A 16,159-nucleotide genomic window follows, 5' to 3' on the forward strand; every position below is an offset into this window, starting at 1 on the left:
CTTTTAGGAATGCAATACCTGAGTTGTATTCAAGTGTAGAGACAGTAATAGAGGAAGTAGAGATAGCAAACTGAGGAAAGAGCCAGGACCAGAGGCAAAAATTGGAAGAGCCAGGACCAGAGGCAAAAATTGGTAGGTTATTAACTTTGGCATAGAAAAATAGAACATCTTTTACTATTAGAGGCTGATATTTCATTAGTCAGTGAAATAAACATTTAAAAATAAGAATGGAGACCAATCCGATAGCCCTTAATTTTTTTCCTCAAAAGTTCAAAGCACTGACTTGCCCCCAGTGGGGGTTTGGAATATCTGTAACAGAGTTAAAACCACTGAGCTACACGTTACCCGCTTTGCAAGTCCACTACAGACTCACATGACATCAGTCCGGGTGGACTTTCCCCGTCAACTCCATAGCAGCAAAGCATGATGAGGATTCAGCTAACACCTGGCAAGGGGAGAAGTTTCCACAATTATCAGGACTGCACTGAGTATTCGACAAAGAGATTCAGGCATCTGCAAATACTGATGAACCGGGGGAAGGAAGGGGCTGATTTAACAAGCTCCCAGGCAGCCACTGTTCTCCTTGGAAGTTGTAAACCAAGATCAAAGGCTAATCCACCGTTATCTAACCTTTTACTCATTTGCTTCAATATGTCAAGAGGCTAATGGTGCAATGCACGTTGAGTGCTTAAGTAGCTGATTACTGTCATTTTCCCTTGTCTTTGTCCCTCAGTTAGATGTCTTAAACTCTGACATTCTAGGAGAAAACATGAATACTTAGGTTTCTGAAGATGTATGACTGGGTCCTGGCCCAGAGAGGATGGTAAATGGAGATGGGAACAGACATCAATACAAGATACTAGCAGCCCATAAATGTCAATCCTGGCAGTGATGAAGTTGCTCCTCTGCAGAGAACTCACGAGGTGCCTCAGTAAATCTGGGAATCGGATATGAGCAAAGCAGCCTGTGGGAGAAGCCCTTGTGAAGACAATGCTTCTGCAAACCTCCCAAGTTCCTGTTAGCTTCCAATACTATTTGAACGTCATAGTGGTTAAGAGAGAAGTGCTAGAAGCACAGGTTCTTGACCAACTTCATTACCAGCAACACACAATCATATCAAGAAGACATCCCAATCCTCACATCACCACTTGCCCTCATTTAGTAAAGCACAACTACAGAAGGTGCCAGCACACACAAAATAGTGGGACAGAAAGAAGATGAACACTCTTGTGCAAGCCCCAAGTCTAGTGGGAAGACTCTGGCAAACGCTATGTAAAAATAATGGAAATGCATACACATGTACATTAATTACATATTTATTTACTCTTCATTTTCCCAGCTTTGCAGCCTGAACTCCTGCCATTGTCATTTAATCAATTCTAAGATGCACAATTTTTCATATCTAAATATCGCTGAAATTGGGATACTACTGACCCAATATCAATTGTGATGTAACGGAAACTTCTTTTAGACACCTTCTCTAAGATCAAGGAAGTACCAGCATCACAGCATCAGCCAACGAAGGCTGAGGTCCACGACAGGGAAGGGCAAACCACACTGATGACAAGTGTGAAGGCAGCTGACAAACACTGCAGGTGTGCAAAGCTTATGCTGAAATCAGGAGCTCTGTACCGCAAAACGTGTGTCTAAAGAAATGAAAATGGTAATGCTGCTTCTGTTTAAACAGTAAACCTTGAATGGATGGTTTAGTCTCAAATTGAGAATTGAACCTAAATAAGTCAGTGTCGTATTCAACTCTACTTCAAAGTTCACCAAATGTGTATTACTGCCATGTTTTCTTCATATCATGGTTAATAACATCTCAGTTCTCAGTGTCATTATAGCAGCTATGCTAGGCCACAGCTGCTCCTGATTCACCCTCTTCTATTTGCCTTCACTGATGTCACTGTCGCTGTCACTGTCACTGGTCAATGCAGTCAGGTTTCCCAGGGCTTCCCTGCAAGGAAAATGAACAGGAGTGTTACTCTGCAACTCATCTGGGGGATGGGGGACTCTGCAGCTGCATTGACCTATATTTACCAAGGGAAAGGTTCCAATAAGCCAAATCTACAGACCTCCTTGATTTGTATGACAAATGAAATAATTGTTAAATCAACACATCCTGACGTTTTGCAAAGAAAGAAGAAAATTCAGGGGGTAGAAAGCTATGCACATTTGAATGGGCAGATGAACAAAAGGTCTGCTCCATTTTTACAACTTTCCTTCATGGTGATGATACAGGACCCACTTACCTTTGCTCCTGGCTGACTGCGAAGTCAGCCATTACTCTCTGGGTGAGGCCCTCACAAATAGGTAAGCTGAAGGCACTCGCCAACTTCACTATCTCAATGGCCTGGGCAGGGCTACTGGATGCTTTTGCACTGTCCATAAACTCATTCAGCAACTCATTTCTGTAAAAGAAAGGCAAAATGTCAATATTCCCCAGCTAAACCCGTCAACCCCTTCAGTCCAAGATTTACATGCAAAATCTAGCATTTTATAAAGTTCAGTCATCAAATCTTCAATGGTAGCTTTGGAGGCAGTTACATGAAATCTAACTTTGAAGGGCCAAAGAGATAAGGAACATTGGTTCAATATGCCTTCATTGAGGATCTATTCAACATATCCCCAGTGTGCCGCAAACACTGAGCACAGATTAAAAAACAGTGCGTGCCTCAGGATGCCCTAGATGGCGGGAGCAATTGTCCATTTGCTTGCCTATCAGAAAAATGCCCAACCACTGTGGCTGAGGTATGTGAAGAAATTCCAATCACCCCACTAAGAGTTAAGCCCATGCGGCTAATTCTAGGATGTATGCAGGCAGGCCTGTTAACTGCAACTTACCTAGGGATCTTATTATGTTTCCTGAAAAGCCCCAACATTTTCCTGTTCAAGATGAGATAGGAGACAGATTATGAATACCAACAGAGCAGAAGGCAATCAGATGACTGTAGCTGTTCTCCTGGACTCAGAGACTAAGCCTCCTTCCTAACTCCAGTGGAAGCTCCTGGAGACACACATGTGTCAGCCCCACTGGTGCCCAGTCCTGTCCTTACAACACAATCACCCCAGGTGCCTCCACTCCCTCTTCCCAGACTTCATATACGGACACTACAAGTGTCACAGGCAAATCTGGTTTGCTGCTAGTGTGGAGAACTGCTGGGGTACATCCCCTTGTAGAGCACCACCTCAGTCCTCCCAGAGAGGGAATATATCCTGTGGGCAGTTGGAAAAGAGGGATGCAATCGAGTATGATCTCTTCCTCTCTTACCATCCACTATGAGCTCAGTGTGTCCTGAAGTTACGTTATGAAGGGCAGGCTCAGATTGAGGCATCAGTCTCATGTAAGTGCTTGCCATCATCCTGCCACATGCAGGACAAGGAGAAACACCTACATTCAGCTCCCATGACTCAGCTGAGGTCCGTACCCCTGCGCCAATCATCACAGCCTGATTCATAACAAGTGTGTGGCAACCTGCCTGAGTTAAATTCAAGCATCAGATGGTTAGCAGGTCATGTGTGTGATGCACACTCCTAAGACCAGCAGAGGCAGCAAAGCCTTCACCCGCTTTTCCTGGAGACGGTGAACAGCCATATTTTGGACTGACAATCGCATGTTCAAATTAAGTTACTTTCTTGGGTTGAAGAAACCATGCATAAGTATCCCTCACTTACCAACTTTTACAACTAATACACATTTATATCCAACACAAAATATAGCAGAACCACTTAACTGTGACTACCCCTACAAAGTATTCTTCTGTCGACTTCTCTGCTTTTGGAAAAATGAATACACACAAGGTTTCCATTCACAAAATTAGTATGCGAATGAAACGCTGACGAAAACATATAACTAGAATACAGTGGCACAAACCAAAGATGGATTCTACTCAAGGCCATGTTTAGTAAATATTGGTGAATGCCAGTTTCCTTAAGTCCAAGTACACAATCCACCTTTTAAGCTGAGAAGTGAGAGGAGCACCCACAAATGAAATACTTGAAAACCAAATGCCCAAAACATTTTCAAACATAAGATTCTTCGATCACTTTGTCTATTTAAGCGGACAGATAAGTGACTTACTTGCCCATGGATACAGAAAACAGAAAGGTCAGAAACGGAAAGAGAACTAGCCCACAGAATCATATCCTCTCTTAAATATATCACGTATACTGGTCTTGTTCTAAAAGTTTGCTTTTCAGTTAGTATTTGGAAGTTCCACAGAAAACTCATTATGCAGAAGACTCATTTGTCTCCTGATCAACTATACATCATACAGCCAAATTAGAGAACCTCTACCGACCAGGGTAAATGTTCTCTGAGATCCAAGGACAAATGCTTCTAATTCACACATGGGGTACTGTACTCACCAGGCTTCCTGGGTTCTCCCAGCCCTTAAAAAGAGGACAGCTATACAGTTCAGAGAGTTGGCTGGCCAATCAGGAGCAGTCTGTCTAGCATCTTGGTTTTCGTAAGTAGATTTGATATCTGCAGCACAGTCAGCAAACGCCACCTGAAGCTGAGAGGCTCTAAGAGTCAGCAGAACTGCCTAAATGGTTTTATAAGAATTTAAAGGAGACTCCATAAAACCGTTAAAATTTTTGAGCAAATGAATACATCACATGTATAGCACACAAGTAATTAATACAAAACAACACCCTTCTCTGGGGAAAATAATTTGATTAGCCACATCTCTCAAATCCAACTATAGGTTTATTTTTAGATGGCAATTAAACAAAAAAAAGAGAAAGAAACCAAGCTGCTATTGTCAGGACAGAGAGAAGCTATTTTCATGTTGTTTGCTTTGGACTAGAGGAATAAGCGTGACTTTATAAATGGTACTCTGCTAATGGCTAGATCTGTTTAGTTGTATAATTCAAGTCTGGGCTTAGATGGCAGAATTCTCCACAATGATAGATGAAACCAGGGAAATTACCCTTACAGGGCCCTCAGTACTAGAGGATATACCGGTTAGCGTACATCTAACAACGGTAACAAAACCTGAGGGGCAATACAACCCTACCTCTGGTGGGTGCTGATCCCTTGCCATGAGCATCAGAATCTCTTCTTTCAGGTCATTGCGGTAAGTGTGACCATATTCTTTACTATCTTGAAACAAAAACGATCACAGTGAGAAGTGATGACCATCATGTAAAACCAACTCTCTTTGGCTGACCTTTGTCCATCGTCAGCTGTCACCCATATTTTTTGATGAGTCACAGTAAGTTGCTGACATTATCTATTCTAGGTTTATTCCAAGGACTCCAGAAAACCAGCTGGATGATTCACTGTAAGAATGGACAAAAGCAGTGAAAGCCAATGCAAGCAACCTGCTCTCGGTCCAGTGTTAAACACAGCACATGCGCTACATCTGAGCAGCCACCAGCTCCACGTAGTAGGACACTGTTGCTTGGGTATCGTCAATGGTCTTTTATACACACTCATTAGAACAGTCTTGTGAAATAGTAGGGCACAGCTATAGTCTCAGAGTTTGAGACATGGAAACCTGAGGCAGACAGAAACTGACTTGATCATAGTCACCTAGTGGAAGAGACAGCATCTTCTATAGCCAATTTATACACATAAGACACACATACACACAAACCAACAGTCAGGGCTATTTCTTAGAAACATCAAGTATCACTGACTGATCAGCAACTGAACCACAGTGATGCAACATGGTACAGAGGAAAAACATAGGCCTTGGAGTTAGGGACCTGCATTTAGATTTACAGTGTACCACGTAATTAGCAGTGATCTTCCCTTTGTCATGTCACACAACAGGTGCACAAAACCCAGCCTTTTCTTGTCATGAAGGAACTAATTTCAGATCATTTTCACTCATGCAATCCAATATGCAACATGAGCAAGTGACCTAGAAGTAGACCTCACTAACGTATTCAATTTAGTCAAATATGAAAGTTTTCATCCCTAACAACGTTAACAGGTTTGTTAATCAAAATCAAAATGGAGGACAATGAAGTGAGACAGACTTGGACACATAAGCTGAAACTAACCTTTCCAAATTTGAGGAATCACTTCTAGCCGGCTGGCCACATCCAATGCTTGGAGAAGATGAATCAATGTTTGAGAATGGGGAAAGAAGACCTGATTAAGAGAAATACAAATATATTTTTAAAGTATTAATCAGAAAAGACACCCACAAACAGGTCTGCAATGATAAATGATTAGTAATGAGTCATCTTACTGAAGGTATCAGGTCCTTATACCACTTCAAAGTGACATCAATTTGTTCCATTAGACAAAGCAAACTGAAAAACTTGGAACTGCAATAGAGAGAAAAAGTATGTTTAGTATAAAATCCCTATTTAATAATAGGGGAATGATTAAATTACAGCATAGTTATATAATGACATGTTATATAGAATTTAAAAACAATTTCCAAGTTATAAACAATTTCAAGTTACACGGGCCAACGTTTGACCCAGAAGGTGCTTGACCCAGAAATGCTTTCTGGATTTCCCAATTAATACCTTTTTATCCTCAACTGATCATTCATGACTGCCTCCTCAGCATACTCGCAGTTTATGGGGAGCAGACAGTGAACATCATATTCATTTTAAAAGCATTCGATGTGCAGCAAGGATTTGGACATATAGAAGACAATCATTACACACCTATTAACAGGCTGCCTCCTTAAGTTGTTGTTTTTATCTGCCTAAAAGCAAACTCACTTAAGGAGTTTCTTTAGGCTCCAGTATATTCATCTTGAAAAACAAAAGAGGTTGTGACGAAATCTTTAGGGATGCACCCTACTATAAATTCAAAAATATAAAACAGAAGGGCGTAGAGGAAAAAGATACATGCATTTAAAGTGTTACAAAGAAAAACAGCTTAAAAGATATACGCTAGACATCTCAGTCTGGGAGATCAGTTTTACCACTGCTTGAATTTCCAAGCGCTCAATTAACATGTACTATTAAGTCAGAGGCATGCTGTCTGAGTCATCAGGGGTGAGACAGGAGGGCCACTAACAGCCTCCCACTTGCAAAATCAACTAATGGTTGCTTAAAGGTGCAAAAGGATACATTTCCAACACACTTACTAATAGAAATTACGCCGCTGCTCAGGTCCAATGAATTTCCAGTTGTCTCCGGTGTTTAAAAGCCCATGTACTTGGTAAGCAAGTTCTAGATCTCTGAGAGATGAGCACTGAAAATTTACAAGTAGTAAGCATCACTCTGAGATCCTTATCAGCCAAACAGTGGCTCATTACATAAAGAAAAAAAGTACAGTTTCTTGTGGAAATATTTATATGATGATTCAATGTATTACTGGTTGACAGCAAATGAGTTACAAGCAACAGGAGGGGGGATCACAACAAACCCCCAAGTTCTGTGAAATGTGAAACAACATGATTTTGATCTAGTAATTATACCTTTAGAAGTCAATTCTATAAAAATACTTGATCACATGCACAAAAGACAGAGTGCTTACTCCAGCATCACTGTACCAGCAAAAAACCCGATCAACTCCAAAACCAACCCACAGGAGAAGAGTTATAAGTTAAATTGTAGTCCTTCCCTCCTATGAAATACTTCAGTGCTGTCAACAAACCAAACACCACAGAAATGCAGCTGGGTGTGCACGTCTGAATACCTAGAAGAAAAGCCCTGGAAGGATACACACTAAACTATAAAGCAATTATCCTTAGGAAAAAGGATACGCTAATTCACTCTGAAACTGCTTGAAATTTTTCCTATAATGAACATGATAAAAGGAAAAACCAAAATTAAAAACAACCATCTTCAATTTAAGAAGTTACCAATAGGCAAATACGAAATACTCTGAAACCTTATTTGAACAAAGGTATGAAAAAAGACAATGTATACAATAAACACAGGGAAGGGACGTTATGTGATTTAGTATGCATTTTAGAGGAAAAAAAGTTAGAACCAAAGACATGAAAAAAAGTAAGAGTTAGGAAGTCAAAAAATCAAGAAGATATCCCCACAACCAGTTACAGATAAATTTAGGAAATGGATGAGGAAAAAGGAAAACAAAAGTTAAGCAAGAACCAGTACTTACAACTCTCATGGCTGACTGAAAAAATGCATCTGAAAAGCAAAGTTCACAAGAGCCTTGGTTACTACGGATAAAACATATTTTTAAGTCAGTAACATTAATTAAAATCCTGGCAACAAAAGCTGTAATGCGCAAGATAAACCTAAAGGAATGAGAACTCAACAGGAGAGGAAGCATACAGCAACGTGCCACAGACATTTTGGCTTTCTCGGAATAATGACCCAAAAGAAGACTAAGCTAAATTAAACCCTGTCCTCATACCAGGCCTCTGCTAACTGGCACTCGGAAAACAGGCTGTCTTACACAAGCCATTTCTGTACATACCGTCATCTGGGTCCTTTGGAGAGAATTTCTTTCCCATTACTTCATTCATGATATCATAGATTATGAGGGGTGCTTCTTTTGAAGAGCTTTCTACAGAATAAAGAAGCAAATGGATTTTATCATGAGTCCATTTCCTGTACCACCAGCAAGCACAGGACCTAGTACAAAAGGCCACATTTCTCCTCCCTCCACCTGCAGTGTAAGGCCCGGCACAGAGCTGGCCAGGGCACATGCTTGCTAAAGGAACAAATGCACCGACAGAGTGCGACTCTCCATAAGATATGGGACAGTCACCGATCTTTGTCTATGTGCTCCCAACAGAGATTTTTCTCTTCCTTCTTAGTCTCTTCATACACCTGACTTTCACTGAAGTGGGAGACACACACACACACACAAAAACGCACCCTCACCAAGCCTGCATACTTAGGAAAACAAACAGGTTTTTTTGCTAGTAATCATTTCTATTCCTCTTAAGTACAATGAAGATGAGGCCAAGAAAAAGAAAACTGTAGAATTAATGGACGTGGGCAGTCCTTTAAAACCACATGAACTGAGTTATCAACAGGTCAGAAAATGTACCTACTATATTCCCAAACATATCACATTATTGATCCACATTCCCTTCCCTACCTTATCTACACACAAGTGATAATATTTTATGATAGCACAGATGTATTTTGATAATTTCCTCAAGCCTGTTTCCATTTGCTGGCATTCCTAATTTTTTTATTAGTGACATAATCTATTTTATATGTAGCAATTCTTCATTATTTTAGGCTTTCTCCTTTGGGTAAATTCCTAGAAATTATTATTGCAGGCAGATAATTTATATACATAAGACAAACTGACACTTCTCCTCCCACTCTGCCCCCACGATCATGGGTGTTACTTAGGAAGCTTAAGTACCACTGACATTGGTTAGCAACTGAATCAAAGTGATCTGTGATAGTATCAAGGAATGGAATAAGCTTTGGGGCCTTCAACACTAGTTTCACTACAATCTCACCAAGGTTGAGCAAAATTTTAGGCGATACAATTATCATGGAAACTGCTTACCTGTTTCCAAGATAAAGTCAGTTACTTGCCCCCCACAAAAGATAAAATACCTCCCTAAACACGAAAATATGGATTTTGTAAAATTAGCCCTTCAAAACAGAGATAATCAAGTTCTTCTCTATAGTTTTTATATATAAAGTTTATCACGGGAGAGAAGGACTAGAGTTGTCATTTCTGAACCCAGGGGTTCTTGCTCAGGTTGGGGCAAATGGACAAGAACCTTAACAGACTATGAGTGTCTACTGTGCACCTTCCAAGCACAGGACGAGACACTGTGCGAAATTCATTCAATCATTACACTCTATGGCATTACTCCTCAGGTAAGGTTTCTAGTCCCTTTTGACACAGCTGATAAACGGTAGAGGTGACATTTCAACTCAGGTGTGCCTCTCCAAAGTCCATTCAACAGAGCACAGCTCCAACAGGGACTGGCTGACCTAAAAGCAGGCGACAAATGGAGCCTCAAGTTCTCCCACAAGGCTTCAAAATAAGGTTAAGGTTACTGTGGAGCAGCACTCCTCAACAACTTCCTGCAAAGATGGAAATGTTTTATATCTGCATCACTGAATAGAGTAGCCAGCAGCCACATGTGGCTATTAAGCACTAATGCAAGGAAGGAATTCAAAATTTTACTTCATTTTAACTAAATGTAGCCAGTGGCTGTCGTATTGGACAGCACAACACTGGAGAGCATAAGGAAGCCCAAACCAAAGCAACTTCTGACCATTTCTAACTGTACACCTAACTGTACACCAACACTGCTAGTACACTTAATGGCCTCTCTCCCTTCCAGCTCAAGTTTCCCATCACAAACAAGGTTACTATCCACAAGAACAACTTCTTGCTCAGGCTATAGATAATGTTAATTTGTGAATTCTCTATTCTTAATTTATAGGCAGAGAAGGTAACATACAACAACTAATCACTTAAAAGTAAGGGAGTTGAATCAACTTTGTACTGAAATTAATATAACACAATGTCATACATACCATGTTGATAAAACAGCTGAATAACATAGTGATATGTTGCAAGCGAGGGTTCTCAAATTACCAGGTGGATAGAAAAAATAAGAAATAAAATAAGTCAAATACAGCTATCCAAAATATAGCTTACTAAGACACACCAAACTAAAAACATATTGATGCTGGTATTTAAGATGATGCACTTCTACTCCTTTGAACGAAGACATTTCCCAGCTCATGTGATTAATGTAAAGGTGAAAAGGTGTCATAAAGATTGAATCACTTACTACTAAAATGTTATAGCTAACGTACTGTACTATGATTCTTCACTTAAGAACACTAAAGCATACTGAACTGATTCCCAAAACAACTTTCAATAAAGTACTGAAAATATACAGTACACTAGCAAACACTTGGGTTCAAATACTAATTATGCTAGAAAATGTAATGGGATTTAAAACTGGCTAACTCTAAGTGAACAATTTTCCCCAGAAGCAAGAGATCCACAAAAAAGTACCTAAAATACTAGAACAATGTTGTAATTTGCTATAAAGAACATGAAGATGAGATAGGAGCTCCCACCATAGTAAATACATGTAATTAAGTGTGCCAAACGGTGGAAAGGAAATTCCCAACACATTACGTAAATAGTAAAAAAAAGAGTTCACAGTCTCTTTTTTGCTTGTTTACACCTGAAACCTCTGGTCAGCACTGTCTGGGTCTTCAGTGAGGGGCTCTAGGACACATCCTCACCTATTCCGACGGCTTTCATTTCACGTAAGGTCTGTAAAGCTGGCAATCTTCCAAATGCATAAAATCTTCGGAGACATTTCAGAATGGTATTAAAAGTCTGTAGATTTGGTTTCACCTTCTGTGCAACCATTTGTTTCAGTAGCTCCTAGTTGAATCAAAAGCAGGAAGTACTTTTTATGCCTGGTAGATAATTTGTCCAATAAACTAATACTAGATACTAAAAAAGAATTTGGCTCTCTGGCTACGTCTAAAGCAGTAATTTAAGAATTACTAATTCAAGAATTTAAGCATTATCCCTAATTTAAGAATTATCTATTAATTAGCAGCACCAGTGACTGCGTTTTAGAGAAGTTCCTCCATTCCGTCACTCCCTACTTGATCAAGGTATATAAACTGTCTTCAGCCCTCTGCCTAGGGAGTCTTCTGAGACTCAAACAAAAGAATGGACTAGAATGGATGATGTTTTTCCTTTATAAATAAGCTGTATGGTACAAAAACATGTTCCTACTCCTAAATTACTTCAATCCACTGATTTCAATTTTTTTAAACTTACCTGATAAAAATTTTGAATAAATATGCATATTTTTATAATGAACTATTATGAGAAATGAATGAATAAGGCAACTCAGGTCTTCCTGAATTCTAGCTGTATGCTCTGGGTCAAGTCATTTTTTCTTCTCACATATCAGACATAGCTATTTAAACTAGAGGGCTGCTAGAAGGGCGGTAAACAGGTAACTGTATCTGAGTGCCCAGCATGGTGACTGCTGCGTAGATGCTCAATGAATGCTGTCTCCACCCCATGTATTTCTAGCAAAAGATATTTTTGGCCTATTAGAAGGCAAAATGAGGGTTCCTCCTTACCAGTATGTTATTCCATTTTTCCTCAAATTTCTCATTTACCATCAATGCTTTTGCTTCAATCACTGCATTGAAGGTGTATACATCAGCTGTAAAAGGAGAAAATTAACAAAATTTGGAGTTGAAGATTTAACTCCTAAATTGCTCAGTTTAAGGCAAAGTGGTGATGCACGTGTGGCTCCTGGCTCATTACCACGTGTCCACAAAACTAGAAAACCACTCTCTTCTCTGGATCTACTTCTGCTTCAATCACCAATACCACACGAAAAGATTAACAAGTGAGCCAATGAGTGAGGCAAGATCCAAAGATTTCAGATTCTTGAGAGAAGGAAAGAAAAAGGAGAAGAGAGGGGAATTCTCCAAAGACACTTACCAGGAAGTCTGTTGTTTAATAATTCTGTATACAAATTTAATGCCTGCACAGGAGCTCGGTGCTGGAAGAGAGAAAGGATAAAAATTAAGTATCAGCCGATCTGTTCATTTATGAAATATTTGCACATCTACTGTACTAGGGTTCAGGAGGACAGTAATAAACGAAACAGACAAGGTCCCAGTTCTCACGAAGCATATGCTCTAGTGTATACGAGGTTCTCTACTGCGGCAACTGTGCTTCCCAGGTGACATCTGGTAATGCCTGGAGACATGTTCAGTTGTCACAACTGGGGGTGGTGAGGATGTACTACCGGCGTGTAGTGGGTACAGGCCAGGGAGCTATTAAACATCCTAGAACGCACAGGGCAGCGCCTGCCACAACAAATTATCTGGCCCAAAATGTCAATAGTTTTGAGGTTGAGAAAACCTGAGTTACGGGAAATTATGGATAAAAATACAGATGGAGGAAGTCAAGATGGCGGTGTAGGCAGACTCTGAACTCACCTCCTCCCGCGAACACAGCCAATTTACAACTACTCGTGGAAAAATTACCCCTGAGACAGAACTAAAAACTGGATAAGAGGAACGCCTGCAACAACGGACAATCCTAACCGAGGCAGAAGAGGCAGAAACTCCCTACTGGAGAGGAAAAACGCCGCCTTCACTAGCGGCCAGCGTCACGGCCACCCGGGAGCAGCCCACAGGTACGCAGGGGCCCTGAGCCGGGAGCGGCCCCGCTGTGGGCATTTTGTGGACCCAGCACAATCGAGACGAGTGGCGTAATATCTGACTTTGCCTGCTACTAAAACACTGGGGAGTACCCCCAGAAAAGCTGATTCACAAAGAAATTAAAACCGGTTCTTAAAGGGCCCACGCGCAAACTCACCTGTTTCAGAAAGCAACCTAAAATCACCAGAAAGAAAGGCGCACAGTGCTTTGGTGTAAAGAGACTCACCTAATAGGCCCTGAGTGCATCTTGGTGAGAGGTGAGACCTCTCCAGGGACTGGGACAATGGAGGCGGCCACTGTTGTGGCCTGGTGTGGGCGTGCTGACACAGACGCCAATGGAGTTCTCCCTGAGGCCTGCTAGCCCAGGGTCTGTCCCACCCGCTAGAGCACAGATTTAATCCAGCTCAGCCAGGGGGGGCAGCCCACCCTAGAGACTGGGCCCCCACCAGCAACAAGCCCTCAGGCAACTTGTGGGCCTGCACAGATTGGTGACTGGATTCTCTGCAGCCTGGCAACTGAGCTGACTTCAGTGGGGCAGGGTGTGCACAAGGAGCGGGTGGAGAGTGTGGGGCAGTGGTGGAGTGTGTGGGGCTCCCGCCGTGGAGAGACTGGGTCCGCTTCGGGAGGTCGGGTCACGGAGAAGTGAGGGAAGCACACGGCAGGCCTCCTAAGCCATCACTTACATAAGGTCACCTATCCAAGAGCAGGAAACGTAGCTGACCTACCTAATACGTAGTCACAAGCACAGGGAAAGAGGCAAAATGAGGAGGCAAAGGAATACATTCCAAGTAAGGGAACAGGACAAAACCCCAGAAAAGGAACTAAGTGAAACGGAAATGAGCAACCTACCCGACAGAGAGTTCAAACAAAGAGTGTTAAGGATGCTCACTGATGTGGGGAGAAGAATAGATGAACTCAGTGAGAATGTCAACAAAGAAACGGAAGATATAAAAAAGAACCAATCAGAAATGAAGAATACGATACTAGAAATGAAAAATTCACTAGAGGGACTCAAAAGCAGAGTAGAGGATACAGAAGAACGGATCTGTGAGCTGGACGAAAGACTAGAAGAAATTACCCAAGCTGAACAGGTAAAAGAGAAAAGAATTAAAAAGAGTGAGGACAGTTTAAGGGACCTCTCTGGGACAACATCAAGCGCACTAACATCCGCGTTATAGGTGTCCCAGAAGGAGAAGAGCGAGACAAAGGGGCAGAGAATCTATTTCAAGAAATAATAGATGAAAACTTCCCTACCCTAAGGAAGGAAACAGACACCCAGGTACAGGAAGCACAGAGAGCCCCAAACAAGATAAACCCAAAGAGGCCCACACCAAGACACATCATAATCAAAATGTCCAGAGTTAAAGATAAAGAGAGAATCCTAAAAGCCGCAAGAGAAAGTCAAGTTACATACAAAGGAAACCCCATAAGGCTATCAGCTGACTTCTCAGCAGAAACCTTACAGGCTAGAAGAGAATGGCATGATATATTTAAAGTGCTAAAAGGAAAAAACTTACAGCCAAGAATACTGTACCCAGCAAGGTTATCATTCAAAATGGAAGGAGAGATCAAAAATTTCCCAGACAAGCAAAAATTAAAGGAGTTTGTCACCAAGAAACCAGTGCTACAAGAAATGTTAAAGGGACTGATTTAAGGGGAAATGAGAAGACCACAAATAGACCATCAATTCTGTATAGAAGAAGAAAAGAACAGAGAAGGACTACTAAAACACTGAGAAAAACAAAAGTTAAAAAATGGCAGTAAGTACATACTTATCAATAGCTACTTTAAATGTCAATGGACTAAATGCTCCAATTAAAAGGCACAGGGTGGCTGATTGGATTAAAAAACAAGACCCATATATATGCTGCATACAAGAGACACACTTCAGACCTAAAGACACTCACAAACTGAAAGTGAAGGGATGGAAAAAGATACTCCACGCAAATGGCAATGAAAAGAAAGCTGGGGTAGCAGTACTCATATCAGACAAAATAGACTTTAAAACAAAAACTGTAAAAAGAGACAAAGAAGGGCATTACATAATGATCAAGGGAACAATCCAACAAGAGGATATAACACTTGTAAATACCTACACACCCAATGTAGGTGCACCTAAATATATAAAGCAATTATTAACAGACATAAAAAGAGAAATAGACAGTAACACAATAATAGTAGGGGACTTTAACACTCCACTTACACCAATGGATAGATCATCCAAACAGAAGATTAATAAGGAAACATTGGCCTTAAATGATACACTAGAACAGATGGACCTAGTAGATATATACAGAGCATTCCATCCAAAAACCGAAGAATACACATTCTTTTCAAATGCCCAGGGAACATTCTCCGGAATTGATCACATATTAGGCCACAAAACAAGTCTCCATAAATTTAAGAAGATTGAAGGGCCGGCCCCGTGGCTTGGTGGTTAAGTGCGCGCGCTCCGATGCTGGTGGCCCGGGTTCGGATCCCGGGCGCGCACCGAGGCACCACTTCTCCGTCCATCCTGAGGCCGAGTCCCACATACAGCAATTAGAAGGATGTGCAGCTATGACATACAACTATCTACTGGGGCTTTGGGGGGAAAAAATAAGGAAAGAAATAAAAAAATCTTAAAAAAAAAAAAAAATTTAAGAAGATTGAAATAATACCAAGCTTCTTTTCTGACCACAACGGTATGAAACTAGAAATCAACTATAGGAAGAAAATCAGAAAAGCCACAAATATGTGGAGATTAAACAAAATGCTACTGAACAACAACTGGGTCAACAAGAAATCAAAGAAGAAATCAAAAAATACCTGGAGACAAATGACAATACGACATGCCAGAATTTATGGGATACAGCAAAAGCGGTTCTAAGAGGGAAGTTTATAGCAATACACGCCTATCTCAACAAACAAGAAAAATCTCAAATCAACAATCTAACAATGCACCTAAAGGAACTGAAAAAAGAAGAACAAACCAAGCCCAAAATCAGTAGAAGAAGGGAAATAATAAAAATCAGAGCAGAAATAAATGAAATAGAGACTAAAAAAACAATAGAAAAAA

At 40.8% G+C, this 16,159-nt stretch overlaps 1 protein-coding gene and 1 non-coding gene across 5 annotated transcripts in view; both read right to left on the reverse strand.

Moving 5' to 3' along the window:
• Nucleotides 1-1,300: 1,300 nt before the first annotated feature.
• PTCD3 (pentatricopeptide repeat domain 3) overlaps nt 1,301-16,159 on the reverse strand; it is a 35,317-nt gene continuing 20,458 nt past the window's right edge. Inside the window, exons 11-24 of one of the 4 annotated variants that reach the window (XM_058550767.1) lie at nt 12,374-12,434; nt 12,004-12,089; nt 11,140-11,284; nt 10,414-10,464; nt 8,369-8,458; nt 8,048-8,076; nt 7,065-7,171; nt 6,207-6,285; nt 6,016-6,106; nt 5,022-5,107; nt 4,369-4,517; nt 2,845-2,886; nt 2,253-2,411; nt 1,301-1,957 (exon numbers count right to left, since the gene is read on the reverse strand). In XM_058550767.1, coding sequence (XP_058406750.1) covers nt 1,885-1,957; nt 2,253-2,411; nt 2,845-2,886; nt 4,369-4,517; nt 5,022-5,107; nt 6,016-6,106; nt 6,207-6,285; nt 7,065-7,171; nt 8,048-8,076; nt 8,369-8,458; nt 10,414-10,464; nt 11,140-11,284; nt 12,004-12,089; nt 12,374-12,434 — 1,248 coding nt within the window. In that variant the 3' untranslated portion in view covers nt 1,301-1,884. Of the gene's footprint in view, nt 1,958-2,252; nt 2,412-2,844; nt 2,887-4,368; nt 4,548-5,021; nt 5,108-6,015; nt 6,107-6,206; nt 6,286-7,064; nt 7,172-8,047; nt 8,077-8,368; nt 8,459-10,413; nt 10,465-11,139; nt 11,285-12,003; nt 12,090-12,373; nt 12,435-16,159 lie in introns of those variants that run through there. The other 3 variants (XM_058550771.1, XM_058550769.1, XM_058550770.1) reach the window with 3 other exon arrangements.
• On the reverse strand, nt 3,317-3,452 carry LOC131412318 (small nucleolar RNA SNORD94). The gene has a single exon (XR_009221761.1). It is a non-coding gene; the product is annotated as a small nucleolar RNA SNORD94 (small nucleolar RNA).

This window comes from Diceros bicornis, chromosome 12, assembly GCF_020826845.1.
Source record: "Diceros bicornis minor isolate mBicDic1 chromosome 12, mDicBic1.mat.cur, whole genome shotgun sequence".
NCBI lineage: Eukaryota > Metazoa > Chordata > Mammalia > Perissodactyla > Rhinocerotidae > Diceros > Diceros bicornis.